Source organism: Cinclus cinclus, chromosome 31, assembly GCF_963662255.1.
Source record: "Cinclus cinclus chromosome 31, bCinCin1.1, whole genome shotgun sequence".
Lineage (NCBI taxonomy): Eukaryota > Metazoa > Chordata > Aves > Passeriformes > Cinclidae > Cinclus > Cinclus cinclus.
Genome location: NC_085076.1, coordinates 818,038 through 845,689, shown reverse-complemented (window position 1 = coordinate 845,689; position 27,652 = coordinate 818,038). Strand labels below are relative to the sequence as shown.

The window sequence follows — 27,652 nt, the reverse complement described above, 5'->3', positions numbered from 1 at the left end:
AGTGCTCGTCGCGAGGGGAGTCCCTCTCTGGCTGCCGGGCCGGCTCAGTGGCAGCTGCTGGAGTGGTCCCCGCGACCCCTTGGGTAACGCCCGGAGGGGGGGACTGCAGGCGAACGGCACCGGGACCTCTCGGTAAAAGCAGGGAGCCGGACCGGGACTCGGTGGTGAGGTCTTGGAGGGACACGGAGCTGCTGTGCCGGCAGGTCCGGCTGGGCAGGGACCCGGAACCGTGAGGGAACCGGGAGACGACGGACACCGAGAGCCGGGGGGAGACGGGCGCGCCTCGCACGTGACCTCGGGACACGCGGCCGCGTCACGTGCGCGCCCCACCCGGCGCGACCCCGGCGCGTGCGCAGCGGCCCCCTGCGGCGGGGTCTCCCCGGTGACGTCACAGGGCAACGGGACCAATCAGCGGCGGGCAGGGGAGGGGCCTGGTGGCGGCGGAGACGCCGGTCCCGCGGCTCCAGCGCGCTCCCGGTCCCGGTCCGGCCATGGCCCAGCGCGGCGGCCCCGCGGTGCTCCCGGACAATCCCTTCCAGGATCCCGCGGCGCTGCAGACCCGGCCCGGCGCTGTGCTGGACGGCTACAACCCCTTCGAGAGCGATGCGGTGAGCGGCGGGGCCTGGCCGGAGACCGGGGCCTGCCTGTGCACCGGAGCCCTCCCCGCTGCCGGCGCAGTCTCACCTCTTTCCTCTTCCCTTACAGCCACCGCCGCCGTTCCAGACCCCTTCGGTAGCGCCGCCGCCCCCGGTACCGGCGGCCGCACAGCCCCCGCGGAAGGCGAGTCCCACCGAGCCCCGCAACTACGGCTCCTACGGTTCGCAGGTACGGGGGGAGGCGCCGCCAGGCCCGGCGGGTTGGGGGGACACGGGCGCCGGCGGGAGTCCAGGGTTTGTGTCCCGCCCCCCGCAGGCCTCGGCCGCCGCTGCCACGGCGGAGCTGCTGAAGAGGCAGGAGGAGCTCAACCGGAAAGCGGAGGAGCTGGACCGCCGGGAGCGGGAGCTGCAGAACGCGGCTCTCGGCAGTTCCCAGAGTGAGTGGCTGCGGGGCTGGGGAGGGACGGGATCCTCTCGGAGCCCTCCTCGCTCCTCCTCACCCCCTTCTGTCCGCAGCGAGGCTCAACAACTGGCCCCCGCTGCCGTCCTTCTGCCCTGTGAAGCCTTGCTTCTACCAGGACATCCCTGTGGAGATCCCTGCTGACTTCCAGAAAACAGTTACGACCATGTACTACCTCTGGATGGGTGAGTCTGCAGGGAAACCTCGGGGCAGGCACTGGGAGGAGGTGGAAGAATGAATGTCCTGTGCTGCTGCTCTGGGGAAATTGAGATGAACAGGTGGTCGTGGGGCTTGGGGGAGCCTGGCTCAGGCTCCTGAGCGCTGTCCTCTCCCTCAGCCAGCACCATTGCTCTCTTCCTGAACTTCCTGTCCTCGCTAGCCTGGTTCTGCGTCGACCCCTCATCTGGTTCTGGGTTCGGCCTCTCCATCCTCTGGGCTCTGCTCTACACGCCCTGTTCCTTCGTCTGCTGGTATCGGCCCATGTACAAAGCTTTCAGGTGTGTCCCTGAGCCCTGTGCACCTGCTCCAGCTCCTGGGGGCCTCTGGCTCTGTGGGATGTGGTGGTTCCACCCAGAGCTCCCTGTTCCCCCCACATCTCCTGCTTTAAGGAAGGTTTGAGAGCTTTCTTCTGTGGCCTAACCTCACCCATCTCTTCCTCCCAGGAGCGACAGTTCCTTCAACTTCTTTGTCTTCTTCTTCGTCTTCTTTGCCCAGAACGTGATGTATGTGCTGCAGGCCATTGGCATCCCAAACTGGGGATTCAGGTGCGCTGTGTGCTGACCCTGGAAAGGCAAGAGGCGGGTGGGGACGAGGGAACCTGGGGCCAACAGCCTCTTGTTTTGCAGTGGCTGGATCCTGAGCCTGATAGCACTGCGGACTAACACAGGCGTGGCTGTGATGATGATCCTGGTGTCCTTGTCCTTCACGGCAGTGGCTGTATTGGGGATCATTATGCTGAAAAAGGTGAGTTAGGATCAAAGCCTGTGGCCAGAGCCCTCCCTCTGGGGGAGGTTTGGCTGTCACAACTCTGTTTACGAGGGGCCTGGAGCCCCAGCCCTGACTCCCAGCCTGTCCTGCCCTCCAGATCCACTCTCTGTATCGCCGGACTGGCGCCAGCTTCCAGAAGGCTCAGGAGGAGTTTGCAGCTGGGGTCTTCTCCAACCAGGCCGTGCGCACGGCCGCGGCCAACGCTGCTGCAGGCGCAGCCACCAACGCCTTCCGTGCGCCGTAGCCGTGCAGGTGCCTGGCCCTGCCTCCCTGGCGCACTTGGGCTCTTCTCGAGGAAGAGGAAATCTGAGTTGCACTTTCACTGGATCCCTGTGCGTCTGCATCAGCTGTCAGAGGCTGCCTCATCCCAGCTTGGAAGTGCTGGTGCCTGAATCGTCTGCTGCTCTTAACCCCCTTTCCTCATGGACAGAGGCTGTTCTGGTTTGTGCTGGTCCCCTCCCCTCAGCGGCAGCAGGGTGGGAAGTGCTGCAGCTGAGCCCTGAGTCTGCCATCGCCCTCCCTTACAGCACCAGCTGCTGGGGGCAGGAGCCTCCTCCAGATGGCTGGAATGCTGCTTCCAGGGACTGGAACGGTCACTTGCCTTCCTTGTGCTCTTCTGTTTCTCCACCTGATGATGACACTTGTGTGCCGTGGGGTGTGGAGGTTCCCCTGCCCCCTGTGTGCCCAGGGACCCCCGTGCTCTGCCAAGAATGTCATCCCTCTCTTCCTCCTTGGGCTTGCTCCATTGGGATAAGGATGGGACTGGTGCTTTCCCTGGGGTGTCTTCTCCTTTTGTCCCGTCCCTTTTCTTGTCCTCTCCCTCTCTCCAGGCCCAGGGATGAGGAGAGAAGGGCAGGAACAGGCAGAGCAGGGACAGGCAGAGCTCAGGCAGCTGCTGCCTGTGGGGATCCTGCCTTTAGCCCATGTGGACCCCAAAGCCAGGCTGTGTGCCAAGGAGCAGCCCTGGCGTTTACATGGCTTCCCCTTGCTTCCAGGGAGGGGTGAACAGCTCCTCCAGTCCCCCTCCCCACCCGCTTTGAGGACTGTGACCCCGTGCTCACCCCAGGACCCTTCAGCCACAGCCTTCACCCTCTTCGGAGGCTGAGCCAGTCCCCGTGTGCAGCCCCACGTCCCCCTTACCTGCCCTCTGTCACCTGTGCTGGTGTCCCTGGGGTCCCAGGTCTCATGCGTTCGGCTTCACTTCATCTCCTCTCAGATGCTCCCGGTTTGTCCCTGCAGCTCCGGGGCTGGTGAGAGGCTTTGTGCCTTCAGCTGTGGGGGCCGGTGCCCTCCCCGTCCCGCTGCGGCGAGGGCTCCTCTGGGGTTCCCCGCCTCCTTCGCTGCTTCCCGTATGCTGTTTCCCGGCCGCCTCCCGGTTTATTTAAGGAATAAATGAAGGTTCACTCTGTTCCTTCGCTCTCTCCGTGCGCCGACCAGGGCTGAGGGGAGCGGCGGTGCCGGTGTCGCAGCTCCCGGGGGGTGGTGTGGGTGGACTACAGCTCCCGTCGTGCCGCACAGGGGCGGCTCCGGGGCGGGCGCGGCCAAGCAGCCGCCGGCGTGTGGGACGATCCCCGCAGCTCCCGGCGCTCCGCCGCCCGCCTCCAGCTGCGGCCCCGGGCATCCCGGAGGGCGCGGCGGCGGCGATGCTCGGCCGCAGCCTTCCGCCGGCCCGGCGTCCCCGCCCGCCGCTCCGCGCGGCGCCGGGGCTGTGGGGCGCGGGGCGGACAGACCGCCGGTAGCCGCTCTCCCCTACCGGTACCGGTCCGGCAACGGGACCCGGCCCTGCGCCCGCCGCCCGCGGAGGATGCTCCGGTCCGGAGCGCGGCTCCCGCCTGCTGGCGCTGCCCCCGGAGCCGCGTCCCGGGCGGCGGCTCTCGGACCCCGCGGGCCGGGATGATGTCCCGGCGGGGTCCCGGCGCTCCACCGACGGCCAGGGAGGAGGCGGCGGTCTCGGGGCCGCGCTCCGTCTCCGGCCGGCGGCTCTAGGCCAGCCCCGGCCTCGGTGCGCAGGGAGCGGCGAGGCCGGTTCCGTTCTCCGCGGAGCTTCTGGCGGCCCTGGCTCCGCGTGGCCGTGGGCGCTGCCCGAGCCCCCCCGCCCAGGGCAGTGAAGAGCCACCGTCAGCATCCTCCAGGCAGGCCGAAAGGTGGAGCCCGGCCCGTTCCCGCAGAGCGGCTGCTCCTGCTCCCCGCGGTCCTGGCGCGGTGTCGCCGGCTGCCCCGGGGCTCCGGGGCCGGCCCCGAGCCTTCGCCCGCCGCGGCCATGCCCTCCCCCACCGACTCCAGTCGCTCGCTGACCGGCCGCAGCTCCCGCAGCCTCACCCACCTTCGCCTCCAGCGCACCTGGCTGCAGGTCCTGCTGGTCCTGGGTGTCGTGCAAGCCATCCTCGGCGTCCTCATCGTCACCTTCAGCCTGGTGGCGGCCACCATCACTCCCTCCACCAAAATCCGTCACTCGTGCCCGTCCTGGGCCGGCTTCTCGGTGAGTGCGGGGCCGGGGTTGCGCGGGGAGGGGGCTGCGCTGCTCCCCCGGGGCCGAGCTTGCCGCCGGTCCCGGGGGAGGGCAGCCCCGCTGCTCCCCCACCCTCTGCCCGTGGCTGCCGCGGTGCATTGTGGGAAAATCCCAGGGGCTCCCCCAGGGTGACTCTGAGTGATGGGGACCGCCGAGAGGTGCGGGGGACTGTTAGGGGTATGCAGCCGTAGGCAGAGAGAGGTGTGGTGGCACTGGAGTGAGGACAGGGCATGGACCGGGTGGCTGTGGGGGCTCTGCTCTGTCTGCTGCGTCTTGGGGTGAGGGCAGCACCTGGGGTCCTCCGTGCTGACCCCGCAGCACAGATCCTGGCCTGTGTCTGCTGCCCAGCCAGAGCAGCCCACAGTCCCCAGGCCCTGAATCAGCACTTTCTCCCATCTCGTGGTGCCATGGTTGCTCCTACAGCCCCACTGCTTCTGGGCTGGCTCCTGGCCTTCAGGGATTGAGGGGCTCTGCCCGTGGGCACGGGCTGCTCGGGGCGCCACTGCCCGAAAGGCTTCTCCCTGTGCTCACCCCTGGGCTTGTGCATCTGCAGCTGGCACTGTCTGGGCTCGTCGGCATCATTTCCTGGAAGCGGCCACTCACCCTGGTGGTAGGTGTTGGGGGGGACACCCTTCTGCAGGCGGGGGAGTCCAGGATGGGGAGGGCGAGCGACCCCTCGTTCCCCCGGGTGCGCAGCCGTTTGTGCTGGCTCCCTGCTCCACAGCACAGTGCAGCCGCCAGCCCCTCTCCTCCTGCTGCAGATCGCCTTCTTCACGCTGCTGTCGGTGCTGGGCATCATGCTGAGCCTCGCCGGCTCCATCCTGTCGTGCCAGAACGCGCAACTGGTGAAGACCCTGGAGGCCTGCGAGAGGGTGAGGCTGAGCGGGGGCAGCCCTAGCGTCCCCTGGGCCTCCATGCACGGCTTGTCCCTGGCTGTGGGGCTCTGGGGACACGAGGAACTCCTCATCAGCTGGGGTCTAATGGTGGGATGTGCTGGTGACTCTCAAGGGATAGCACGGCATCCAGAGCTTCCTCACAGTATTTCTTGTCCCCAGGAGAGGGACACGTGTGTCTGCTGCCAGGCCCGCTTGGAGCCCCCACCTGCCTCCTGCAGCCAGCAGAGCGAGATGCTGACCATGTTCCCCAACCCCAACTGCCGGAGCATCCGTGTGGCACTCAAGGTGGAGGACCAGGGGGATACAAGGGCTCCCTGGGAAGCGGCTGCACACCCGGCCATGCTCTGCGGGCTCTGCAGCTCACCCCACTGCTCCCCAGGATCTCCTCTTCAGTGTCTGTGGCTTGACCATCTTCTCCACTATCATCTGCACGCTCTCTGCTGTCGTATGCTGCATCCAGATCTTCTCCCTTGACATTGTCCACGTGGTGAGTCCCAGCTCTGGCCCAGGAGCAGACAGGGCTGGGAGCAGTGCTCTTAGGCTGGGGTGGTCCCTGGGGTGCCAGGGCAGGACCTGGCCCCAGTCAGGTGCAGATTAAAGCCCAGGATACGCATCCCTTGCTGGATCTCTGGGCAGGAGGTCTCAGCTCTCCCTTCTCCCTGCAGCTGGTCCCACAGCGCTCAAGCTCTGTGACATTGGAATGCACATCCCCACCTGACACCTTTCTGCAGAGCATGATGGACTTCGAGGAGTTTGTTCCTCCAGTGCCACCACCCCCCTACTACCCACCTGAGTACACCTGCAGCTCTGAGACAGATGCGCAGAGGTACCAGCTGAGAGCAAAGCTGGTAGGGTGGGGAGCCCTTGTGCCCCCAGGCTGGGCTTGTCCCACCCAGTGTGGCTTTTCTGCTCTTGCCTCTGCAGCATCACCTACAATGGCTCCATGGACAGCCCTGTGCCCCTCTACCCAACCGACTTCCCCCCATCATATGAGACTGTGATGGGGCTCCGGGGAGACAGCCAGGTGGGGGCCACGTGGCCGTGGGTGGGGGAGGCCAGGCAGGGTGGGCTCCTGCTCAGCTGAGCCCTGAGCGTGCTGTCCCACAGGCCACCCTGTTCGACTCGCAGCTGACAGAGGGCTCCCATGCCTGCACCTGCGACCGTGTCCCCTCCATTGTACTCAGCGGAGAAGGTGAGCGTTCCCCCTCGGCACAGCGGATGGGAGCGGGGCTGCAGCAGGTTCGGCTCTTTCCGGCAGCTCTTCAGCGGTGCCCGTCCGCTCCTTGCAGTTTCCATGGACAGCGGGTCCCTGATCATGTCCGAGATCATGGACATCCCCGGGGATAGCAGCCCCTCGGAGGATTCGTGCCTGCTGGAGCTGCAGGGCTCCATGCGCTCCGTCGACTACGTCCTGTTCCGCTCCATCCAGCGCAGCCGCGCCGATTATTGCCTGAGCGTGGACTGCGTGCAGTGCAGCCACCACACGCGCAGCCCCACGCTGGGCTTGCAGGGCCCCTTCGAGGAGATTCCCCAGCCCCGCGTACGAGGCGAGCGATCCTACTCCTGCTCCACGGCGGAGCCCGGCCACGACGGCATTTTGGTGGGGGGAGCCGTTACCCACAGCTGCAATCGGCTGGCGGGGCTGGCGCGCTGTGCCGGACCCTGCTTCCCCGAGGTGCGGCTCAAGGACAAGGGTTCCTCGCTGCAGGGGCGCGGGGCTGGCCGCCCCTCGGACACCGGCCCCGGCCGCCCCGGCCACCCCCGGCGCAACAGCGAGACCTCCTGTCCCTCGTCCCCGGCCCCGGGGCTGGCCCCGCGCCCCCTCCTGAGGTCACACAGTGACCCCGGCGTCCCGATGGCCGGTCACGCTGGTAGGTGACAACGACGGGATGGGCGTGTGGCAGAGTCTGTGCGGTGCAGTCGGGATGTGCCGCAGGGTTTGCTTGTGTTTTTCTGTGACCGGATGGGATTAGAGCCAGTCTGGGAAGGAAAGGGGGGAGCAGGGGAAGTCTGCTGGTCTGGGAGCAGGGGGGTGCTGGAGGGTTGTGCTGCCTGGGGTCTGCACAGCTGCCGAGGCCTGAGGGCTCTCTCTGCTCCCAGCAGATTTCAGGGAAGTACTTTATACCAAAGCACTGGAGGACACCGTGTCTGACTCCTCCGCTGATACAGGTCAGGGCACTGGGATGTACTGGGATAGCAAGGGGGCACCGGGGGGGTGTCTGTAGCCCTCTGGGGATTGAGCTCACCCTGGGCTGGGGCTATGGAGACCAACAATGAGACCGCTCCTACTGACTGGGGATGGGAGACAGCAGGACCTCAGGCCTGCAAGGATATGTCTGCTGGGAGCAGCATCCTAGGGTCTGATGGTGGGGATGGATCCTTCAGAGCAGTGTCCTGGGTCTGTTGAAGCAGTGTCCTGGGTCTGGGGGCAGGGATGGGTCTGTCACAGCAGTGTCCCAAGTCTGATGATGAGGACAGGACTGTCACAGCAGTGTCCTGTGTCTGACAGTGCTCACTCTGCAGGGATGTGCTCTGAGGCCTGCCTGCTCCGCCGTTCCCACTGTGACTCCCCGCCGCTGCTCCGGGCAGCCTCAGTGGGGAAGAACAAGCTGCCACCCTGCAAGAAGGTGTCACAGCAGCTGTCAAAGACAACCACCCGCTCCCTGGGGGACCTCAAGGGCTACCGGGGCACCCGTGGGCTGGTGGCCAGGTTTCTTCAGAGACCCAAGCGCAGCCTGGCAGCTGGCATGGAGGTGTCTGGGCAAAGCTTCCATGGGCACAAACAGGTGAGTTCTGGAAGACACAGGAGATTTGCAACTCCTACTTCCCAGAGAACTCCCATCCATGCTCTCTCTCCCTTCTGTCCCCATCAGCACCCCCATCCTGGCCCTTCGGTGGTTTCCACACCCCCATTAAGTTGGCATCCTGGCTGCAGGCAGAGCGTTCTTCCTGCAGCGCCGTCCTTGCCCAGCCCTTCCTGGGGGGCAGCTCCTTTTCCTTGATCCCCACTGGAGCCACGGGTGGGAAAATCACGCCTGTTGCAATGGCTTCGGCTTTGCCCCTGAGTCACTGCACCTGGAGGAAGCTGCTGGGACATCCCAGCAACTCAGCTTTATAGGACGTCGGAGTCCTTGCGCAGCCCGGGAGGCCTTGACGGGAATGAACCTGTCCCAAATGCCAGTGTGGGCGCATGATGCACGCCTCTGCCATCCCTGTCACCTCTGTCCTCCTGCCCCGTGTGCCGCCTGGCTGCACTGGAGCGTGAAGGGTTGAGAACAGGGGGGTGAGTGCTGGAGGGTGCCACGGGCAGCCATCCCTGTGGCTGCAGCCTGTCCCCGTGGGTTGTAGGTTCCCTGGAGTGCCTGGCCAGGTGCAGAGCGGCCCCACGAAGGAATCCACCTGCAGAGCTGTGGGGACCTGAGCTCTACCTCGTCACTGCGGCGGTTCCTGTCCACGCGCCGGCTGGAGCGCAGCCGTCCCCGGAGCCTCAGCGGGGCCTGCAAGGAGAGCGCGCTCTGAGGGCACAGCCCCTGCAGGGACCCTCCGGTGCCCGGCTGTGGAGAGGGAGTCCCACTCTGGGCTCAGCCCGGGACATTGCTCGGACATTGCTGCTGCCCTGATGGGGCTGGGCCCTGCGCTGCTGCCCCGGGGGCTTGGCTGGGCCCCTTCCCCAAGCGGGAATGGGGTGAGGGGCTGGTCCCCTGGGGTGTCTGGTAGGGGACTGGGACAGCTGTACCTGTCCCCTGACTGTCTGGGATGGTTATGCCTGTTCCTTGCCCTACCCCTTCTTCTGGACATGCTTGTCCCTTGCCCTGTCCCTTGTGCCAGCTGTGCCTATTCCCTGGGATGGCCACATCTGTTCCTTGCCCTGCCCCCTGTTCTGGCTGTGCCTGATCCACACACTGGCCATACCCTGTCCCCTGTGCCAGCCGTGCCTCTACCCTGGCACGGCTGTGTCTGTCCCCTGTGGCGGCTGTGCCTATGCCCTGGGGCAGCCGTGCCTGTCCCTTGCCCTGGCCGTGCCGTCCTTTGCCCTGTTCCCTTTGGCTGGCTATACTGGCTTGATCCCCAGTCCCTTGTGCCAGCCATGCCTGTCCCCTGCCCTGTCCCTTCCACTGGCCGTGCCTGTCTTCTGCCTTCTTTTGGCTGGCTATGCTGGCTTGATCCTCGGTCCCCTGTGCCAGCCGTGCCTGTACTCCAGGACGACCTTGCCTGTCCCCTGATCTGTCCCCTGTGCTGGCCTGGTCCCTGGCCTCCTGTGCCAGCGTGCCCGCATCCCGGAACTGCCATGCCTGTCCCTTACCCTATCCCTGAGCTGGCTATGCCTGTCTCTTCTCCAGTCCGCCCGGTCCGGTCCGGTGCAGGTGCCCCGCACTGGCCGTGCCTGTTCCTCCCCGCCCGGCTGCGCCCGGGCCGCGCTGCGGGGCCGGTCCCGCGGCCGCTGCCCCTCGCTAGAGACCGAATAAAGGTGGTCGCCAACGCCCACAGGGCCGGTGTCACGGGACGGAGCGGGGCGGGGCGGGCGGTCAGCTGACGGGTCACGGGGTACCGGGTCCCGGTTTCCCGGCGGCGGCTCCGCAGGACGGGGCGGCCGGTGCCATCGGGGCGTGGGGAGGGAGCAGGTACCGAGACCAAGACCGGGACCGGGACCGGGACCGGGACCGGGACCGCCTGCGCCTCTTGGGGAGGAGCTGGGGGGAAACGACCCCGCGCCCACGCGGTTGCCCCGGTTCGCGGTCCCGGAACCGGCGCGGGGGAAGGGCCGGGACCAGGCCCGCCCAGAATCGGTGCCGCTCCTGCACCGGGTGTGGGCGGGACGGGGCTGCCCGGGCGGCCTTAAAGGCCAGGCTGGAGGCGGACCCGGTGCTGCCGGGCCGGATCCAAGCGCAGCGGGAGCGGCGGGGCCATGGGGGCCGTCGGTGCCCCGTGCTGGCGGCTGCTGCTGGTGCTGCTGGCCGCGCAGCGGGCCGCAGGTGAGCGAGGGGGACCCTGGGGGACGCGGTGGGTGCAGGGCGCGGGGGTTCCGGACGCCCGATGACCCGGAATGGGAAGGGAGGGAATTCCTTGGGAGTCAGTGGTCGGGGATGCCCGGGAGTTATCGGGGGTGGTATCCGGAGGCAGCGTGGAGCTCGGTGCTCGGGAGGTGCCGGGGTGTGGAGCACGGGGGCAGTGGCGTCATCCCCATCGGGGCAGGCGGGAGAGCTGGCGGGGACGCATCCCTGAGGCTGCTCCCACCACCCTGCCGTGCCCCTCCAGGCGCCCGGCCCTGCAGCCCCAAATACTTCGGCCGTGATGCCATGGTCTGTGTCTGCAATGCCACGTACTGTGACACGCTGGACCCCCTGGTCCTGCCGGCCGTCGGCTCCTATGTCAAGTATGAGAGCAGCAGGGCTGGCAAGAGGCTGGAGCGGAGCGAGGGGAGATTCCAGCACAGACTCTGCGCCCCAGGTACTGCTACGGGTGACAGGGACGGGATGAACCCTGCTGCAACCCACCATCATGCTGGGCTCCCCTCCCTGCAGATGTTGTCCTCACCCTGGACATGACACAGAGGTTCCAGAGGGTGAAGGGTTTTGGTGGTTCCATCACCGATGCGGCCGCCATCAACATCTTATCCCTGCCGGAAAGAGCACAGGATCACCTGCTGCGCTCGTACTTCTCTGAGGAAGGTAGGATGTTGGGGAGACAGGTGGGATGGTGACAGGAACTATGGGTGTTGGCACATACACCTCATGTCCCACTGTGCCTGGCAGGGCTGGAGTACAACCTCATCCGGCTCCCTATGGCTAGCTGTGACTTTTCCCTCCATGCCTATACCTATGATGATGTCCCCTACGACTATGAGCTCACCCACTTCAGCCTGCGAGACGAGGACACGAAGCTGAAGGCGAGCGGTGGGAGAGAGCAGGGTGGGGTGGAGGGTCACAGGGGCTGAGCTGAGTTGGCCCCTCCACCTCCTCCTGCAGATCCCTCTCCTTCACCGAGCTTCAGCCATGAGCAAGCGCCCACTGTCACTGTATGCCAGCCCCTGGACCTCCCCTACCTGGCTGAAGACCAGCGAGTCCTATGTGGGGAAGGGGACACTGAAGGGGGAGGCAGGGGACAAGTACCACAAGACCTGGGCCAACTACTTTGTACGGTGAGGAGCGCCTGGGGGCCAGAGAACCGGGGCAATACCTGGGGGACTCTCAGTGGTGGTACTGGGGGCTTCTCATGACTTACCCCTTTCCCCCCACACCAGGTTCCTGGATGAATACGCCAAGCACAATGTGACATTCTGGGCAGTTACAGCAGAGAACGAGCCCTCGGCTGGGCTGATCAACAACTACCCCTTCCAGTGCCTGGGTTTCACAGCTGAGCAGCAGCGGGATTTCATTGCTCGGGACCTGGGCCCAGCACTGGCCAACAGCTCCCACCGCCACGTCCAGCTCATCATCCTGGACGACAACCGGCTCCATCTCCCGCACTGGGCCAGAGTGGTGAGTGTGCTGGGGGGGTGTGCCATCATGGTGACCTGGGGCAGAGCCCCTGTCCCTGTAGGTTGCTTGAGTGCTCCATCCTGTGGAGGGCTGGGCCTTTGGCCATGGGACTGATTCTTCTCCTTGTCAGGTCCTGGAGGATGAGGAGGCAGCTCGCTATGTGCACGGCATCGGCATCCACTGGTACCTGGATTTCATCGGTCCCATACAGGACACAGTGTTGCCCACTCATGAGCTCTTCCCTGACTACTTTATCCTGGCCACTGAGGCATCCATTGGAGCTCATTTCTGGGAGCGGGATGTGATCCTAGGCTGCTGGGAGAGGGGAAACCAATACAGCCACAGTATCCTGATGGTGAGGCCCCTGTGCTTCCCTGTGCACTGGGCTCTGGGGAGGGTTGTTGGTGTTGGGCAGGCACCTGAGCTGTTCTGTTGCAGAATCTGAACCACTTTGTGGCTGGCTGGACTGACTGGAATCTGGCCTTGGATCTGGAGGGGGGCCCCAACTGGGTCAAGAACTATGTGGACAGCCCCATCATCGTGGATAGCAGTGAAGGCATCTTCTACAAACAGCCCATGTTCTACCACATGGGGCACTTTAGGTGGGTTGGAGCCACCTAAGCTGCCTGGGCTCCAGCAGCAGCTTGTCCTGAGAGGAGCAGGGCAAATTTGGCTTGAGAGGAGCTCTCCTGTGGTGTGACTCCCACCCTGAGGTTGCTTCTCCTTTGTTTGTTCAGTAAATTCATCCCTGAGGGCTCCCAGCGCGTGGGGCTTGTCCTCTCCAGAGAGTCCAAGAAGACAGCGCTGGAGTACACGGCTTTCATGCGCCCCGATGGGGCTGTGGTCGTGGTGGTTCTGAACCGGTGGGTACTGCAGCCCGGCCCCCCTGTGTGGGACCCCCATCCCACTGGGCCCAGTGCAGGTGCTGCAGGTCTGACCGCCCTGCTCTTGTCCCCCAGGTCCCCACAGGACATCGCTTTCGGGCTGGCGGACACTGTCGGCCTCATCGCGGCCGTGGCTCCGGCCAACTCCATCCAGACCTACCTGTGGCTGCGGCAGTGACGGGGCTGAATGCCCGTGGCTGGCCAGGGGCCAGACACAGCCGGGCCAGACGTGCAGCCCCAGCTGCCCGCGGGCTGGGGCCGGGGCGTGCGGGGGAAGCAGCTGCCCGGGGCCGTGGCGGAGCCGCAGTGGGCCGGGCCGGGGAGGCCGTGCATGTGCAGGAGGGCCAGGGGGCACCGGTGCCCCTCAGGGTGGAGACCCCACAGGCTGTGAACTCTCTATTCTGCTGTTCCGACATTAAATATGGATGCTGCCTTGATGTCTGCGGCTGGAAGAGAAACGTCTGGGTCCCTCCCCTGCTCCTGGGCACTGTGGCTGGGTGCCACCCCGGCATGGAGCCTGCTGGAGTCTGGCAAGCAGCGCACAGCAACCTGAGCATCGTGGGGCAGCACCTCTCCCTGCCCACCCCCTGCCCTTCGCCGACCTCAGCTCCCCCTGGGGCTCACCCCGCTGAGAGATGCTCCAGGTGTGAGTCTGCTCCAGTTCAAAGCATGCGCTGCCTGGCTGGGGCTGAGCAGAACCCGGGTGTGCTCCTGCTGCCTTTGGGGACAGGTTTTATGATCTCACAAGTGGCTCGGCATTCACCCTGAATGCAGATGCTCTGGGTGTTGCATCAGGAGCAGGAACAAAATGCTTGGACACCCCCCTTTGATGGAAGGGCTGAGCAGGGTTTGTGGCCAAGCTTTAGCTTTCTGTGCTTTTCCTGCCAATCTGTAGCCACTTGCAGCCTGATGTCAGGCTAGGGGCTGTGTGGGTCATATCTCTCCCAGCCCAAGGGCCCTGAGGCCGGGGCTGGAGGCAGGGCCAGCTCCAGGAGCACCACAGCATGGGGTCCCGGTCCCAGCCAGCTCTGGCTGAGGTCAGGGCAGTGTCAGCTGCTCCTGGGGCTTTCCTGGGACTGGGAGGCTGCCCAGGCTGCAGCAGCCCTGCCTGGATCCTGCTGTTCCCCACGGGGACTGAGCCGAAGGAGTCCCCGCAGTGGTGAGGAGGGTGGGGGGATGCACCAGGGGCTCAGCACCCACCACAGATCTGGGGTGGCTTGAGCAAGCGGGGGCAGGACCAGGAGTGGGTGCTGAGTGTGGGCGCACCCAGGAAGGAGGGAGGGAGCTGGCAGGGCGTGAGAGCAGGAGATTAAGGCAGGGAGGTCATAATTTCAGGGCGAGGAGGGTGGCGGGGCCCCTGGGTTGATCCGTGCAGGCGGGATGTGCCCGGGGGTGCTGTCAGGACTGACAGCCCCGATGCTGCGTGGGCTGAGCACAGCCCAGGCGCGGTCAGTGAGTGACAGTGTCACCCTGGGACACTGGCATACCCGGCAGCCACCAGGATACTGCTTCTGGGACCCCACAGCCCCGGGGAATGCTACCAGAGTCCTGAGGAGAGCACTCTGCTCCTGCCCCGAGGCTGTTTGTGTTTGTCCACAAGAGGGAAATGTTTCTCCAGGATGATAACTGCAGCGAGTTCCATCCCCACCACCCTGCTCCCACCACCCTGCTCTCAGCATCCCACTCCTTGTGCAGGGCTGCTCCCCCACCTGTTTCTTGCTTACCTGCCCTGCTGCTAGCAGCTGGTGGCCGGATGCTGAATCACTCAGGTCCACGTGCCCTCATCCCTGTGCTCGGCTCGGTGCTCAAGGACCGACTGACTCTGGGATAAACGTAGCGGGGGCGAATCCTCCGACGTCGCTGGGCTTGGCTCGGCTCATTAATTCTTGTGCAAAGCCTTGGCTTGTTTGGGGCTCACAGTGACTGGGGGCTGCTGGGGTCGTGCAGCAGCCGGCCTGGAGCCAGAGATCACCCTGAGCACTGTCCCCACGTGCTCTGGGCAGGGGTCCCACTGCTGGGAAGGAGTTGCTGTGATGCCACACTGAGGCTCTTTGGCATCGATGTTTACAGAGTCATGATCCACAGAAAGGTAACTCAACCCAGCTTCATGTCCCTGTGTCCCTAACCACACTGTCCTGGCTTAGAGACAAAATTCACCCCCTGGCTCCTGTGATGGCTCCTTTGACCCCATGTCCTTGACCCCCTCCTGGAACGAACCCACCTGTGCACTGCAAAGGGTGGTCACACGATGCCACAAGGCCTCTGCCACCCCCAGGAGTTTCCTGTATTTGGAGACTGGCTGCAAGAAGTGGCTTTGGGGGCTTGGTAGGGCTGCCTGGTATCTGCCATACCAGCAGCTCCATGTGAGGCGTTGCTTGGCCCCTGGGTCTCACTTTTCCTGCTCAGCAGGACACTCTTATCTGCTAGTGTTGATAAGGATGAGCTCCAGCAGCCTCCGCAGTGTTTTGCTTCCAGGAGTTGTGGGACCTGAGCCAGCTGGGGGGCTGTGACTTATGGGGGGCAGGCAGAACTGGACTTTGGAATGGGAAAGGGTGAATGGGGTCATCCTAGATGGCTGGAAGTGAGCTTGGAGGTGGCTGATTGCCCTAGGAGCTATTAATCCCTCCCCAAAATTGGGGATTATTAGCCAGGGTGTAGCAGTCTTGTCACACCTTAATCACACTTGGAGGTGGGAGATCCATGGTGCAGTGGGACAGGGACAGGAGCTCCCTTCTGGGGCACCTGTTTGTCCTGTGAGACATAACCAGGGGCTACCTGGCCCCATCTGCCCCAGCCCCAGTGGCAGCTGGCCCAGGTGTTGCACGGCTCAGCTCCCAGCAGAGCTGTGGAACTGTGGCAGGACCCATAGCAGGGCAGTGCTGGGGGTAGGAGGAACTTTGATGAATTGAATTGCCCCAGAGCTGCATCTGATATGCCAGAAATGGAGAAAATTAGTCATGAGGTGCTGCTCCACCCATGGAGGGAAAGCTAACGGAGCAGTTTAACCCTGTGCAGGAGAGCCCTGACCTGAGCGATTGATGCTCCAGGCCAGCAGAGCTGTGGCTGGAAGCTGTCGTTGGGATCTGGCCACTCTCCATTCCCTGAGCCACCCCTATGTGGAGATGCCAAGGGTGTCCCCACAGTGATGGGTATATGTCCATAGGAATGGGAACATCCTGAGTGATGGCATCAGGTAGGGTCTGTGTGCACAGGTGAGCTGGCCCAGTTCAGCCTTGGCTTGCTGGGCTGGAGGGTCACTCTTGGAGGAGCAGGGAGTGCTACCAGAGCACCAGAGCTGGGCTTTGCTCCTGACATGGTGTTGGGACATCTTTGAGGGTCCAGCTGCTGCTGTTGGCAGCCAGAGTGTAGCCCTGCTCACCTAGGAGCTGGGGTATTGCCTGCTTGCTGCCACTGCTGCCACATTCCCCAGCATGTGCTGAGTTGGGGAGAGTGATGCCAAGGGCTTGGGCATGGAACGACAACAGTCCCAGTTCCTGTGTGGCCACTCCTGCTGTGCCCTTATGCTGCCCTGAGCTGTGCAGCCACATTCACTGACCTTGCCTGGGTGTCCTGGACCCTCCTGTGCTGAGTGCATGTCCCCATGGCTCCTGGGGGACAGTGGGGACAGCAGGGTGGGTGTCCCAGGGTGCTGTTGGAGGTCCCCAGCAGGACAGACAGCTGTGCCATGAGCCTGCCCTTAGCTCTGCTGGGTTCCCAGGAGCTCATCCAGACCCTGCCTGACAAAATAAAGGAATCAGCTCTTCCTTCAGGGATAGCAGTGAGGTCTCGAATCTGCCCCTATGACACCTCCCTGTGCTGGTTGGACCTTTCACTCAGGCACAGCTGCCAGCACCATGTCCCTGTCCCTCCTTGGCATGGCGGCGGAGGGTGAAGGGGACTCGGTGCCCCACGGCGAGGAGATGCACGGCGGTCCGCGCCCGAGGGCAGGTACGGGCCGGGAGGAGAGCGAGGAGGAGCTGTGGGGGTGGGAGAGGGTGTGCTGCGGAGGGAGGTCTCCGAGCAGCTGCCTGTAAAGGCGAGGTGGGGAGGCTGGAGCTGCTGAGGAGGAGGAGGGCTGGCGGCAGCGCAGGTCGGGAGCAGCTGGGGTGAAGGCGGGTGGGGTGCGCGCTCCTGGGACAGATGGACGCTCCCCAGCTTACCTGGAAGATGAGAGTGTTTGGGGGGAATGGAGTATGTGGCAGGAGCTCCATGGCACTGGAAGGAGGAACAGGAGGATGAGGAGATGGGGCTGATCCCTCCATTCCCCTGCCTTGACTGAGGGTATCCCTGCCGCAGGTGCTGCTCCCTGAGACCTGCCAGAGCTTGGGGAACGTGGAAGGGCCATGTGGGCTGCCGGCATCCTGGGCTGGCTGCTGTTGCTGCTGCTGCCAGTGCCCCAAGTGGCAGGTGAGCGCGGGGACGTGGCGGGGGTGGCAGCGGGGCTTGAGCACCCTGGGACAAGGACAGGAGCCCAGGGGCAGCGCGGAGCTGAATGCCCGGGAGGTGCCGGGGTGCGGGGCACGGGGACAATGGCATCGCCCCGGGGCAGGCGGGAGAGCAGACAGGGACACGTCCCTGAGCCGGCAGCCACCCCCCTCCTCCCATGCCTCCCAGGGGCCCGACCCTGCATCCCCAAGGATTTTGGCCATGGCTCGGTGGTCTGCGTCTGCAACGCCACGTACTGTGACACGCTGGACCCCCTGGTCGTGCCAGCCCCTGGCTCCTACGTCAAGTACGAGAGCAGCAAGGCCGGCAAGCGGCTGGAGCGGAGCGAGGGGAGATTCCAGAGCAGTCTGCACACCCCAGGTAGCGCCACGGGTGGGTGGCAGTGCCACCGAAGGACCCCTAGGTTCCACAGACTGAGCCGGGCTCTTCCTGCAGGGTTGCTGCTGACTCTCAACATCTCCACGCTGTACCAGCAAGTGAAGGGCTTCGGTGGATCCCTCTCCGATGCTGCTGCCATGAACATCCTGAAGTTGTCACAGCCGGCCCAGGACAACCTGCTGCGCTCCTACTTCTCTGAGAGTGGTGAGCAATGTGGGCACGGCAGTGTGAGCAGATCCTGGGGTCACCAGAGGTGGCTGTGCCTGTCCCTGCCGCAGGGATGTCGTCACCTGGATGCCTGCTCCGGTGCCGCTTGATGCTTTTCCTGCTCCTCAGGGATTGAATACAACCTCATCCGGGTCCCCATGGCTTGCAGCGACTTCTCTGTGCGCCCTTATAGCTACGATGATGTCCCTGATGACTACGAGCTGAAGTACTTTAGGCTGGTGGATGAGGATGTGAAGATGAAGGTGGGAGGCTGAAGCTGCTGCCATCAGCACCTTGTCCCCTCTCATACTGGAGCTCCTGCGTGTGCTAGAACCCCAGGACCAGGTGCTGCTGAGCCCTGCACACCGTGGCAGGGTGCATGGGGACAGCCTGTGGGAGCTGGCACCTCCTCTGGGGCACGTCCTGGCGCATTCCAGCAGGCACTGGCGGGGTGAGGAGCCAGGGTGCTGTGCTGTAGGGTGGTGCTTGCCAGCTACCAGTCTCTGCTGAGGTCCCTTGAGTTCTCCCCTTCCTCCCATGCTGGGCCCTGTACTTTAGGGGAGCTGCAGCTGGAGCTGACCCTATCCCTCTGCCCCCTCCCACAGATTCCCCTCCTGTGCCGAGCTTTGGCCATAAGCAAGCGGCCGCTGTTGCTGTTTGCCAGCCCCTGGACTGCCCCAGCCTGGATGAAGAGTAACGGGGATGTCCGTGGAAAAGGGACTCTGAAGGGGAAGGCAGGAGACAAATACCACAAGACCTGGGCTAACTACTTCATCAAGTACTGTCTCTGGAATCAGGCTGGGATGGACAGCAGGAGGACTGGGGAGTGGGGTGGGGGGAGGGGGCAGCATAGCTGATTCTGCTCCCCTTCTCTGCACCAGGTTCCTGGATGAATACGCCAAACACAACGTGACCTTCTGGGCAGTGACAGCACAGAACGAACCACTGGCGGGGCTCTTCACTCCCCCCCAGGCCCCCACCATTGCCTTCACGGCCGCACAACAGCGGGACTTCATCGCCCAGGACCTGGGCCCCGCGCTGGCCCGCAGCCCCCACCGCACACGGCTCCTTATGCTGGACGACCAACGCATCCACCTCCCGCACTGGGCCAAAGTGGTGAAGAGCAGCACTTCTTAATTCCCCTCCGCCTCGTGCCCCAGCCCCAGACTTTATGGGAAATGGAGCCAGTGGCCTCTCCCAGCCCTAGAGAGTGGGAGCAAACCGGGTCTGCTGGAGTGGGAGCTGGAGCTGGAGTACCTGCCTCCTCATGTGCCCTGTGGGAGTGAGGACAGGAGGTGGCACCCACATCCTGGATCCCTGGACCTTGGCAGTGCTGCTGGACACCAGCACCTTTTCTGGGCAGTTTGGGCTGATTTGGTTCCCCCCCCCCCCCAGTGCTGCAAGGGCTGTTTGGGGGAATTGCCTTAAACTAAGAGGGAAGAAAGTTAAACATGCTTCTGCCCCAGTCTCAAGCCAGGCAGCATGTCCCTCCTTTGCCTCCAGCCATAGCATGGCTGCAGGGCTGGAGCACGCCAGGGGAGATGTGGAGGGAGGATCAGGCAACAGCAGAGCCAGGTGGGGGGCAAGGGGCCCACCAAGGGGCAAACTTGTGCCCCATCTGCTTAGCACTGCACCCAGCAAGGTGCCAAAGCCATGTTGGGGCACTAGACCCATGCTATGGTGCTGGTCAAATGGGTGCAGTGCTGCAGGAAGGGGGCTGCAGGTGGGGTAGGCTGTGGTGCTCATGGGAGGGGACAAGAGGTGGCCCTGGGAGACCACACTGGCACAGGGAGTCCATGTGTCCATCCCCACAGGCTTCAGGCATGGGTAGCCTCGGTGTGAAGCATCTTCTTTCCTCCTCAGGTCCTGGGAAATGCCACAGCTGCCCGTTATGTGGCTGGCCTGGCGGTCCACTGGTACCTGGATGCCATCGTCCCACCCGGCTGCAGCCTGGAGGCCACCCACAAGCTCTTCCCTGACCATTTCCTCCTCTACACGGAGGCCTGCACTGGCTTCTTCATGTTCCGCTTCGCCGTGTCCCTGGGCTGCTGGGAGCGGGGGAACCACTACAGCTACAGCATCCTGACGGTACGGCCCCCACACTGCCCGCCCGGGGCTGGGAGGAGCCCTGCTCAGCCCCTTCCCTGCTCCTCCAGGTCATGAACCATTTTGTGTCTGGTTGGACCGATTGGAACCTGGCCCTGGATCTGGAGGGAGGCCCCAACTGGGTTAAGAACTTTGTGGACAGCCCAGTCATTGTGGATGGAAGCAAGGATGTTTTCTACAAGCAGCCCATGTTCTACCACCTGGGGCACTTCAGGTGGGTCAGGGGAGCTCAGGTGCTGCTGCCAGCTCCAGACCAGGGGCAGAACCCCTCTCCTGGTCATCTTCCCACAGCAAGTTCATCCCCGAGGGTTCCCGGCGGGTGGGGCTGCACAGAAACCGCCGCTGCCTCCTCTGCCAGCTGGAGCACGTGGCCGTTCTGCGCCCCGATGGTGCCCTTGTCCTGGTGGTCCTCAACAGGTCAGCCCGGGCACGGGATGGGGTGATGCTCAGCCCTGGCTGTGCCGACCTACTCAGCTCCTCTCATTCCCCAGGTTTGGCTGGGATGTGCCATTTGGAATCTGGGACCCTGCCATGGGGTTCATTGAGACTGTGGCTCCAGCCCACTCCATCCAGACCTACCTGTGGCGCCAGCAGTAATAGCCAGGGGAGTGCTGGGGGGCTCTGGGGGGCTCTGGGGGTCATCTCTTCCTCCACCCTTTCCACCATCCCTCAAGGGTGGAAGCAGATGGTGACCATTGCTGGGAGTGCAGCCCCTGCACGAGGGGCTCCGTGTGCTCCCGGCACCGGGGTCTGGCCGGGCCGGCTGCTTTCCAGCCTCCCCTCCCTCCCTCCCGGCACTTCCCATCCCCCTGGAAGTTCCCTCTGCACCGTCTCCTGGACCACACTTCCACACGTGGCCCCCTTGAAACCTTCCCGTGTGTCGCGGGCGCCAAGTAAAGCCATGACGCGCTCCCTCCGGAATGCGCCGTTCCCGTCAGTGTTTCCTCTACGCGCTCGGAAATCGCTCGGTTTTCCTCGGCGGGACGGCGCGGGGCCAGGGGTACCCCGGGGGCTCCAGCCCCCGTGGCCTGCGGGTGGTTCCTTGTTTATCCCTGCAGCTGGAGCCTCTGACGCTGCCAGCCCTTGATTCGTTTCATATGTGCTGTTGGTTTTCCACAGCCTACTTTTTTGGGGGAATTTTTTAAAAATCCAAATGTCAGACGCTGTCAGAAAGGCAGAGTAAATAATATCAGTGTCCCCATCCACCAAACCTTATGGACAAATTAGGCTGGTGCCACTTCTCCAGGGTGGCCTCTGGACAGAGTCCCCTCTATTCTGTCTGTGGCCAACACCGGCCGCAGCCCGCAATGACCTCCCTGTCCTGTTTGCTTTCCCTAAATACCAGTTACAGTGTTCCCTGTGCCTTTGGGAACGTTAGCAGCATCTTTGAAGTACAGGAATGAGAAAGCCAGAGCTCTCTTTGGCCAATGCCCCTGCGTGAGAGCCACGGAACTGCTGAGGTTGGGGAAAATGAAAAACCCAGAGGCTTTACAGCTGGTTTATTGGAGTGTGGTGTGAAGGTGGCACCGGGCTCCGTCCCATCCCTGTTCATGGAGCACATCAGCCTGTCCTGTGTTTTTATCTGTGTTCCTGGGGAATGCTGGCCCCAGTGGCAGCTGGGTCAGGCTGCCTGTGCTTAGAATCACAGAATAGAATCATGGAATCCTTGAGGTTGGAAAAGGCCTCAAAGATCATCAAGTCCAACTGTTCCCCCAGCACTGCCAAGGCCAGCCCTAAATCATGTCCCCAAGTGCTCCATACACATTTGTTAAATCCCTCCAGGGATGGCAACTCCACCACTGCACCAGGAAGCCAATCCCAGGGCTGGACAGTCCTGTCCGTGAAGAAATTTTCTTTAATATTCAACCTAATTCTCTCCTGGGAAATGCCACAACTCTCCTAGTCCAACATGAAATTATTTCCTCTTGTCTGGTCTCTTGATCACTGGGAGAAAAGCCTGACCCCTACCTGGCTGCACCCTCTGTCAGAGCAGAGCCAGAAGGTTCCCTCTGAGCCTTCTTTCCTCTAGGATGAACCCCCCTCAGATCCCTCAACCTCTCCTGGTGCTCCACACCCCTCCTAAGCCCCATCCCCTTCTCTGGACATGCTCCAGACTCTCAATGTCCCTCTTGTCTTGAGGGGCACAGGACTGACCCCCAGGATTCGAGGTCTGACCTCATCAGTGCCCAGCACAGGGTCACTGCCCTGGTCCTGCTGCCATGCTATTCCTGGCACCTTAGAAATGTCCCTTTTGGGGACAATTGGATCTCTGCTGTGCTGGGATGGCCCATATGGAGCCCTCGCCTGTGGTGCTCAGCAGTGCTCAGGGACGAGTTTGCAGGGAAAGGCTTTGGCCCAGCCCCTCTGGGCTGACTCCCTGTTCCTGTCTGTTTGGAACCTCAGCTGCTTCAGGATGGTGCCTTCCCTCTCCGTTCAAAAGCCAGACGGAAAACGGGTGCAACATCCCCGGCAATGGATGGGGGGAACCATCCCCATCATCCCCACTGCCTGCGGCGTGTGTTGGGGGATCCCTTCTCTGGTGGCCGCAGGAGGAGCAGGGACTTGGGTGGGGGGCTGCGGCCTCCAGCGAGGGGCTGTGACCCTGGGTCAGGGGCTGTGACGCTCAGTGAGGGGCTGTGGTCCCTGGGTGGGGTCTGCCTCCCTGGCCACCCTCACCAGCTGCTCCAAGGGCACCCCGGGGCAGATGCCACTCCCCCCGCGCGTCTGCCCGCCTCCTGTTTCTCCTGCGGAGCAGATGCCTGCAATTAGGAAGAATCCCAAATTAGACGGTGTGGAGCCCAGACTTGTTTTGCAGATGATAAAACTGCTCCACCCAGCTCGCTGCGGCATGGGGCTCTGGCGTGGGGGACACGGCCGAGGGGCGGGGGCGAGGGGACCTCGGTGGACAGCGCCTGCAGCCTTCTGCTGTGCCCATCGCCCTCGGGGCCAGCACGAGGGGTCGGGGGCCCCTGCCATGACCGCCTGCTGCCTCTGCCCATGCCAGGAAAGGTCCTGGAGCCGTCACAAATGGGACACAGGTCGTGGCAGTGGCACTGGTCATGGCAAAGCTGAACTGCTGCTGGGTGGGATGAGCAGGGACCCTGGGTGGGCACAGCCAGCCCTGCCCTGTCCGAGGGGTCCCAGGGACACAGGGCTGCTCCCGTGGGGCTCTTCCCAAGGGGAGCAGGGCAGGCCTGACTATGGGGAGTGACTTGGGGGGCATCCTCCCCTCCCCAGCTTCCCTCTGGCCACTGGAACAGGTTTCAGGAGAGCTTTGCAAATGCTGTGGTGTGTGGAAAGCTTATTGAAGCTAGGTTGCAAAATCATCCCCGGGCTCCTCTTCAAACACAGAATCCCATGAGCTGTCCCATTCCAAACTCACCTTTCCTGCTCCACCAGACGCGTCACCTCCCATCAGGCGCAGCCAGGACACAGGTCCCACCGCCGCTGCCGCAGAGACGCAGCAAGAGGTGGTTTGGCAGCAGGTGAGTCCCCTTGGATCCGAAGCAGCTTCAGCAGGTGGGAATAGGTCTAGGGATGGGGACAGGGATGGGCATGGGACAGCCCTGGGCAGCAGGACCATGCTGAGGCCATGCCCTAACCAAGCTGGACATATTCCCAAGGTGGGAGGCAATGGAGGTGGGACAGCTTCCTGCCCCCACTCCACATCCCACAGGATCTCAGGGAGTAGCAAGACAGCACCATTCCAACCTGGCAGAGGACCCCAGGTGTCCTCAGTCTGGCACCAGGGTCCTGAGGCTTGGAGGTGGCTCTTCCTGAGCTCTCACTGAGAGGCTCCTTACCCAGCACCATGGGAAGGACAGGACATGGTGTGAACACCTGCACAGAACAGGGGAACGTGGGACTCTCCATGCAGGGGTTTGAGCCCCAAACCACTCTGGATGGACAAGCCCCAGCTGCAACACCTGTGGGATTGGGAGCATGGAGCTGTTTGCTCCTAGCCATGGCTCGGGAGGCATTGGGTGATGCAGCATGGCATGACACGGCACGGCACAGCTGTGGAACAAGTGAGGAGGGAGAAGGAGTGGGAGGGAGCTGATGGGAGTGAACAAAGTTGCTGGGTACAGCCAGCGTGGGCAGCTGGGAACAGTGGACTGGTGGGGTGGCTCACCCCTGGGGGCTGCCCACACCTGGGGGACTGCACCCCCACCTGGGACACAGCCAGAACTGTTGGTAGACTCTGGAGGGGTGGAAGGGAAGGTGAGTGCTGGGCTGGGCAGTGGGCAGAGGGCAGGACAGGCTTAGCCCTGGCAGGGGGGTCTAGTGGTCTCCAAAGTCCCTGGGCAGGGGGATGATGCTGGGGCTCTCCCTGCCCTGTGTCTCTGTCCCTGTGTGGGGCTGGGTCAGGTTGAGAAGCTCTGGGTGCTGACAGCTCCCTGTGCTCCGGAGTGTCCATCCGCATCGTCTGAACCACTGCGGCAGAGGTGCCATGGGGCCAGGCTGTGCCAGTGTCCTGGGCTGGCTCCTGCTGGCACAGGCAGCCCTGCAGGCCACAGGTACGTTCTGGAAAGTGGCCCTGGGCAGTGGATTTGGGCTCTGTCATGGGTCAAAGGGATGAGCTAGGCTCCTGCTACAGTCCTCGGTGCCTACCTGGTCTTTCCTTTGCTGAAGGTGGCCGTCCCTGTGATGCCAAGGATTTTGGGCATGGCTCACTGGTCTGTGCCTGCAGTGCCACATACTGTGACACGCTGGACCCCCTGGTCCTGCCAGCCCCCGGCTCCTATGTCAAGTATGAGAGCAGCAAGGCCGGCAAGCGGCTGGAGCGGAGCGAGGGAAGATTCCAGCACAATACCAAGAGCCCAGGTACTACCCTGGCTGCACCTGCTGTGAGAGAGTCTGTCCTACACAGCGGGGATGGTGACACTGTGTGTCCCCACAGATTTCCACCTCACCCTGGACACAGCGCAGAGGTACCAGAAGGTGAAGGGGTTTGGTGGCTCCATCACTGACGCGGCTGCCATCAACATCCAGTCCCTGTCCAAGGATGCCCAGAACCACCTGCTGCGCTCCTACTTCTCCGAGGAAGGTGAGCCCAGGGCATGCTGTTGGGTGGTAGAGATGGGGTGTGGCTGCTGAGATTTGTTCTGAGGGGCTGGGGGATCTGGTCCTCCAAAGGCAATTTGGGGATGCCCATCACCACCTGCCCTGTCCTCAGGCATTGAGTACAACCTGGTGCGGGTGCCCATGGCCAGCACTGACTTCTCTGTCCGCCTGTACACCTATGCTGATGCCGAGGGTGACTTTGAGCTGAGGCACTTCAACCTGACAGAGGAGGACACACACATGAAGGTGAATCCTGCAGGAAGAGTCTGAGGGACTGGGTCTGCTGCTGAGATGGGATGGGATGGGATGGGATGGGATGGGATGGGATGGGATGGGATGGGATGGGATGGGATGGGGAAAGGGAGTAATTTCCCGTATCTGGAGAGGGAGATGACTCCTCCTGCTGTCTGCACTGCCAGCACTGGGATAGACCCGAAGACCTCTGTCCCATCCCACTTCTCCTTAGATCCCCATCCTCCAAGCAGCCCAGGCAGTGGCCAAGCAGCCGCTGTCACTGTATGCCAGCCCCTGGACCTCTCCAGTCTGGATGAAGACAAATGGAGCGATGACAGGGAGGGGAACACTGAAGGGCAGCCCTGGGGACAAGTACCACCGGGCCTGGGCCAAGTACTTCATCCGGTAAGGGGCCACAGGAGAGTGGTGGGTGCCAGGGATGCCATACCTGGAACTGGGACTGGCATAGGTACAACAGGGCCATTCACCATCTACCCCACACCAGGTTCCTGGATGAATATGCCAAGCACAACCTGACCTTCTGGGCAGTGACAGCAGGGAATGAGCCCACAGCTGGTGAGATCATCTTCTACCCCTTCCAGTGCCTGGGCTTCTCTCCTGAGCACCAGCGGGACTTCATTGCCCAGGACCTGGGCCCGGCATTGGCCAACAGCTCCCACAACCATGTCCAGCTCATCATCTTGGATGACCAGAGGGTGATGCTACCCTACTGGGCCGAGGTGGTGAGTCCCCATAGCAGCTGCCCTGGCCCCACAGCAGATCTCCCAGCCCTGGGCACTGGTAACCCTTTTCCCCTGCCAGGTTCTCAAAGACCCTGTGGCTGCCAGCTACATCAGCGGCATTGGCATCCACTGGTACCTGGATTTTCTGGCACCCATTGACCTGACACTCTCCATCACCCACCACCTCTTCCCGGACTACTTCCTCCTCTCCACAGAGGCTTCCACAGGCTCCTACTTCTGGGAGCCCAGGGTGGTGCTAGGTGGCTGGGACCGTGGGAGCAAGTACAGCCACAGCATCCTGACGGTAGGGCCTGGTGGGAGCCAGGGGTGCACCAGCCGCTCTGGCCAGACCTTGGACCTGCCTGTGGCTCAGTACCACCTTCTGCCCCACAGAACCTTAACAACTACGTGACAGGCTGGACTGACTGGAACCTGGCCCTGGACATGGAGGGAGGCCCCAACTGGAGCAAGAACTATGTGGACAGCCCCGTCATTGTGGACAGCAGCAAAGACATCTTCTACAAGCAGCCCATGTTCTACCACCTGGGCCACTTCAGGTGTGTTGGGGCCACATGCTGCTAGCTCCAGTACCACATCCTAAATACCAGACTCTGAACCTGCTTGTCCCCACAGCAAGTTCATCCCCGAGGGCTCACAGCGTGTGGGACTGGCCGTCTCCAAGAAGTGCCGCCGGTGTGACCTGGAGCACTCAGCTTTCCTGCGCCCCGACGGTGCCATCGTCTTGGTGGTCCTGAACCGGTAAGTGGCTCAGTTCTGATCCCCAGTAAAAGGCCCCATTGACTCCACTGAGTCCCCATCCTCTCTTGTTTCCCCCACAGCTCCCCCATGGATGTGTCCTTTGGGATCTCTGACCCGCGTGTCGGCTTCATTGAGGCTGTGGCTCCCAGCGACTCCATCCAGACGTTCCTCTGGAAGCAGCCAGCCTAGCTTGGCCACAGCCAGCAGAGGAGTGAGGTGCCAGAACCAGGAATGCGGTGCTGTGGCAGCTTGGAGAGAAGACTCCAATGGGGCTGGGGCTGCAGCACAGCCCCTGCAGGCCCCTGTGCCCCAGGGTACCTCTTTGACCCTAGGGCTGCAATGCCTGTGCTTTTCTAGATGTTTTCATAAACTAAAATAGATTTTCTACAAACTTGCCTGAACCCCTAACCTCCCCTTGGTGCCAGCTCAGTGGCCCCTCATGCCAGGGGCCAGAGGAGGCAGATTTGAGGCTGATGGTACCTCCTGAGCCCCAAGGGTCCCATCCCTCCTCTGCCCAAGGTTCCTGGGGCATCCCACGAGGCTGGTGCTTCAGGGATGCAGGGGGCTGTCACCCTAAGGGGTGGCATCTTCCTCTTGCCTTCCACTGCAGCATTTCCCAGGCAGGGAAGGGCCCAAAGCTGACAGGAACCAGGGGCCCAGCTGCAGTCAGGCTTTAGATTTAAAGCAGAGCTCTGGCGTCGGCAGCTCCAGCTTCTCCCCGGCCAGAGCAGGCGGCTGTGGTTTCTCCTGCTGGAGCATCCATCAGCCCCTCCAGCTAATGGGAACCGGGAGCATGGGGCACATACTTCCTGAGTGACGTTAGAGGGGAGCGTGCTGGGGGGGTGGGGGCTGCACTGAGTCATCCCCCTCCCAGTGGGGGCCCAGTTCTCAGTATGGGGAAGAC

The 27,652-nt window shown here is 63.2% G+C and overlaps 5 protein-coding genes across 6 annotated transcripts; all 5 read left to right on the top strand.

The window, feature by feature from the left end:
* The first annotated feature begins 165 nt into the window (after window positions 1-165).
* SCAMP3 (secretory carrier membrane protein 3) lies at window positions 166-3,451 on the top strand. Of its 2 annotated transcripts, XM_062511661.1 has the most exons (8): window positions 166-608; window positions 706-825; window positions 913-1,033; window positions 1,113-1,241; window positions 1,394-1,553; window positions 1,719-1,820; window positions 1,902-2,019; window positions 2,141-3,451. In XM_062511661.1, exons 1-8 carry the CDS (start codon window positions 492-494, stop codon window positions 2,285-2,287), a joined length of 1,014 nt encoding a protein of 337 aa, XP_062367645.1. In that variant the 5' UTR covers window positions 166-491; the 3' UTR covers window positions 2,288-3,451. The 2 variants fall into 2 exon arrangements, with proteins under 2 accessions (XP_062367645.1, XP_062367644.1); XM_062511660.1 differs by having other exon boundaries at window positions 706-1,033.
* An 852-nt stretch (window positions 3,452-4,303) lies between these two features.
* On the top strand, window positions 4,304-8,967 carry ENTREP3 (endosomal transmembrane epsin interactor 3). Its single transcript, XM_062511630.1, has 12 exons — window positions 4,304-4,522; window positions 5,106-5,162; window positions 5,314-5,424; window positions 5,608-5,733; window positions 5,828-5,935; window positions 6,114-6,274; window positions 6,373-6,472; window positions 6,556-6,640; window positions 6,738-7,319; window positions 7,549-7,617; window positions 7,972-8,234; window positions 8,797-8,967. The coding sequence occupies exons 1-12, from the start codon at window positions 4,304-4,306 to the stop codon at window positions 8,965-8,967; spliced, it is 2,052 nt and encodes a 683-aa protein (XP_062367614.1).
* Window positions 8,968-10,127: 1,160 nt separating this feature from the next.
* Window positions 10,128-13,279, top strand: LOC134055189 (lysosomal acid glucosylceramidase-like). Its single transcript, XM_062511345.1, has 10 exons — window positions 10,128-10,421; window positions 10,705-10,896; window positions 10,971-11,117; window positions 11,202-11,335; window positions 11,415-11,587; window positions 11,690-11,927; window positions 12,058-12,282; window positions 12,366-12,529; window positions 12,665-12,790; window positions 12,887-13,279. Exons 1-10 carry the CDS (start codon window positions 10,355-10,357, stop codon window positions 12,987-12,989), a joined length of 1,569 nt encoding a protein of 522 aa, XP_062367329.1. The 5' UTR covers window positions 10,128-10,354; the 3' UTR covers window positions 12,990-13,279.
* A 2,685-nt stretch (window positions 13,280-15,964) lies between these two features.
* Window positions 15,965-20,545, top strand: LOC134055236 (lysosomal acid glucosylceramidase-like). Its single transcript, XM_062511418.1, is given in 11 exon segments — window positions 15,965-16,004; window positions 17,108-17,218; window positions 17,426-17,617; window positions 17,693-17,839; window positions 17,972-18,105; window positions 18,448-18,620; window positions 18,724-18,958; window positions 19,706-19,930; window positions 19,999-20,162; window positions 20,240-20,365; window positions 20,440-20,545. Coding segments are annotated over 11 exon segments (1,653 nt in total).
* Window positions 20,546-24,383: 3,838 nt separating this feature from the next.
* On the top strand, window positions 24,384-26,960 carry LOC134055255 (lysosomal acid glucosylceramidase-like). The gene is made up of 10 exons (XM_062511451.1): window positions 24,384-24,465; window positions 24,581-24,772; window positions 24,849-24,995; window positions 25,125-25,258; window positions 25,479-25,651; window positions 25,752-25,989; window positions 26,069-26,293; window positions 26,383-26,546; window positions 26,623-26,748; window positions 26,829-26,960. Exons 1-10 carry the CDS (start codon window positions 24,399-24,401, stop codon window positions 26,935-26,937), a joined length of 1,575 nt encoding a protein of 524 aa, XP_062367435.1. The 5' UTR covers window positions 24,384-24,398; the 3' UTR covers window positions 26,938-26,960.
* Window positions 26,961-27,652: the final 692 nt, after the last annotated feature.

Excerpts from the sequence above, each read along its gene's own strand:
- SCAMP3 (XM_062511660.1), top strand. The coding sequence starts at position 492 with ATGGCCCAGCGCGGCGGCCCCGCGGTGCTCCCGGACAATCCCTTCCAG. Across the intron at positions 1,034-1,112 it reads GGCTCTCGGCAGTTCCCAGA|CGAGGCTCAACAACTGGCCC; the intron begins GTGAGTGGCTGC and ends TTCTGTCCGCAG. Across the intron at positions 1,242-1,393 it reads CATGTACTACCTCTGGATGG|CCAGCACCATTGCTCTCTTC; the intron begins GTGAGTCTGCAG and ends CCTCTCCCTCAG.
- ENTREP3 (XM_062511630.1), top strand. The coding sequence starts at position 4,304 with ATGCCCTCCCCCACCGACTCCAGTCGCTCGCTGACCGGCCGCAGCTCC. Across the intron at positions 5,425-5,607 it reads CCCTGGAGGCCTGCGAGAGG|GAGAGGGACACGTGTGTCTG; the intron begins GTGAGGCTGAGC and ends TCTTGTCCCCAG. Across the intron at positions 5,734-5,827 it reads GCATCCGTGTGGCACTCAAG|GATCTCCTCTTCAGTGTCTG; the intron begins GTGGAGGACCAG and ends ACTGCTCCCCAG.
- LOC134055189 (XM_062511345.1), top strand. The coding sequence starts at position 10,355 with ATGGGGGCCGTCGGTGCCCCGTGCTGGCGGCTGCTGCTGGTGCTGCTG. Across the intron at positions 11,928-12,057 it reads TCCCGCACTGGGCCAGAGTG|GTCCTGGAGGATGAGGAGGC; the intron begins GTGAGTGTGCTG and ends TCTCCTTGTCAG. Across the intron at positions 12,530-12,664 it reads TACCACATGGGGCACTTTAG|TAAATTCATCCCTGAGGGCT; the intron begins GTGGGTTGGAGC and ends TTGTTTGTTCAG.
- LOC134055255 (XM_062511451.1), top strand. The coding sequence starts at position 24,399 with ATGGGGCCAGGCTGTGCCAGTGTCCTGGGCTGGCTCCTGCTGGCACAG. Across the intron at positions 24,773-24,848 it reads GCACAATACCAAGAGCCCAG|ATTTCCACCTCACCCTGGAC; the intron begins GTACTACCCTGG and ends GTGTCCCCACAG. Across the intron at positions 26,294-26,382 it reads ACAGCCACAGCATCCTGACG|AACCTTAACAACTACGTGAC; the intron begins GTAGGGCCTGGT and ends TCTGCCCCACAG.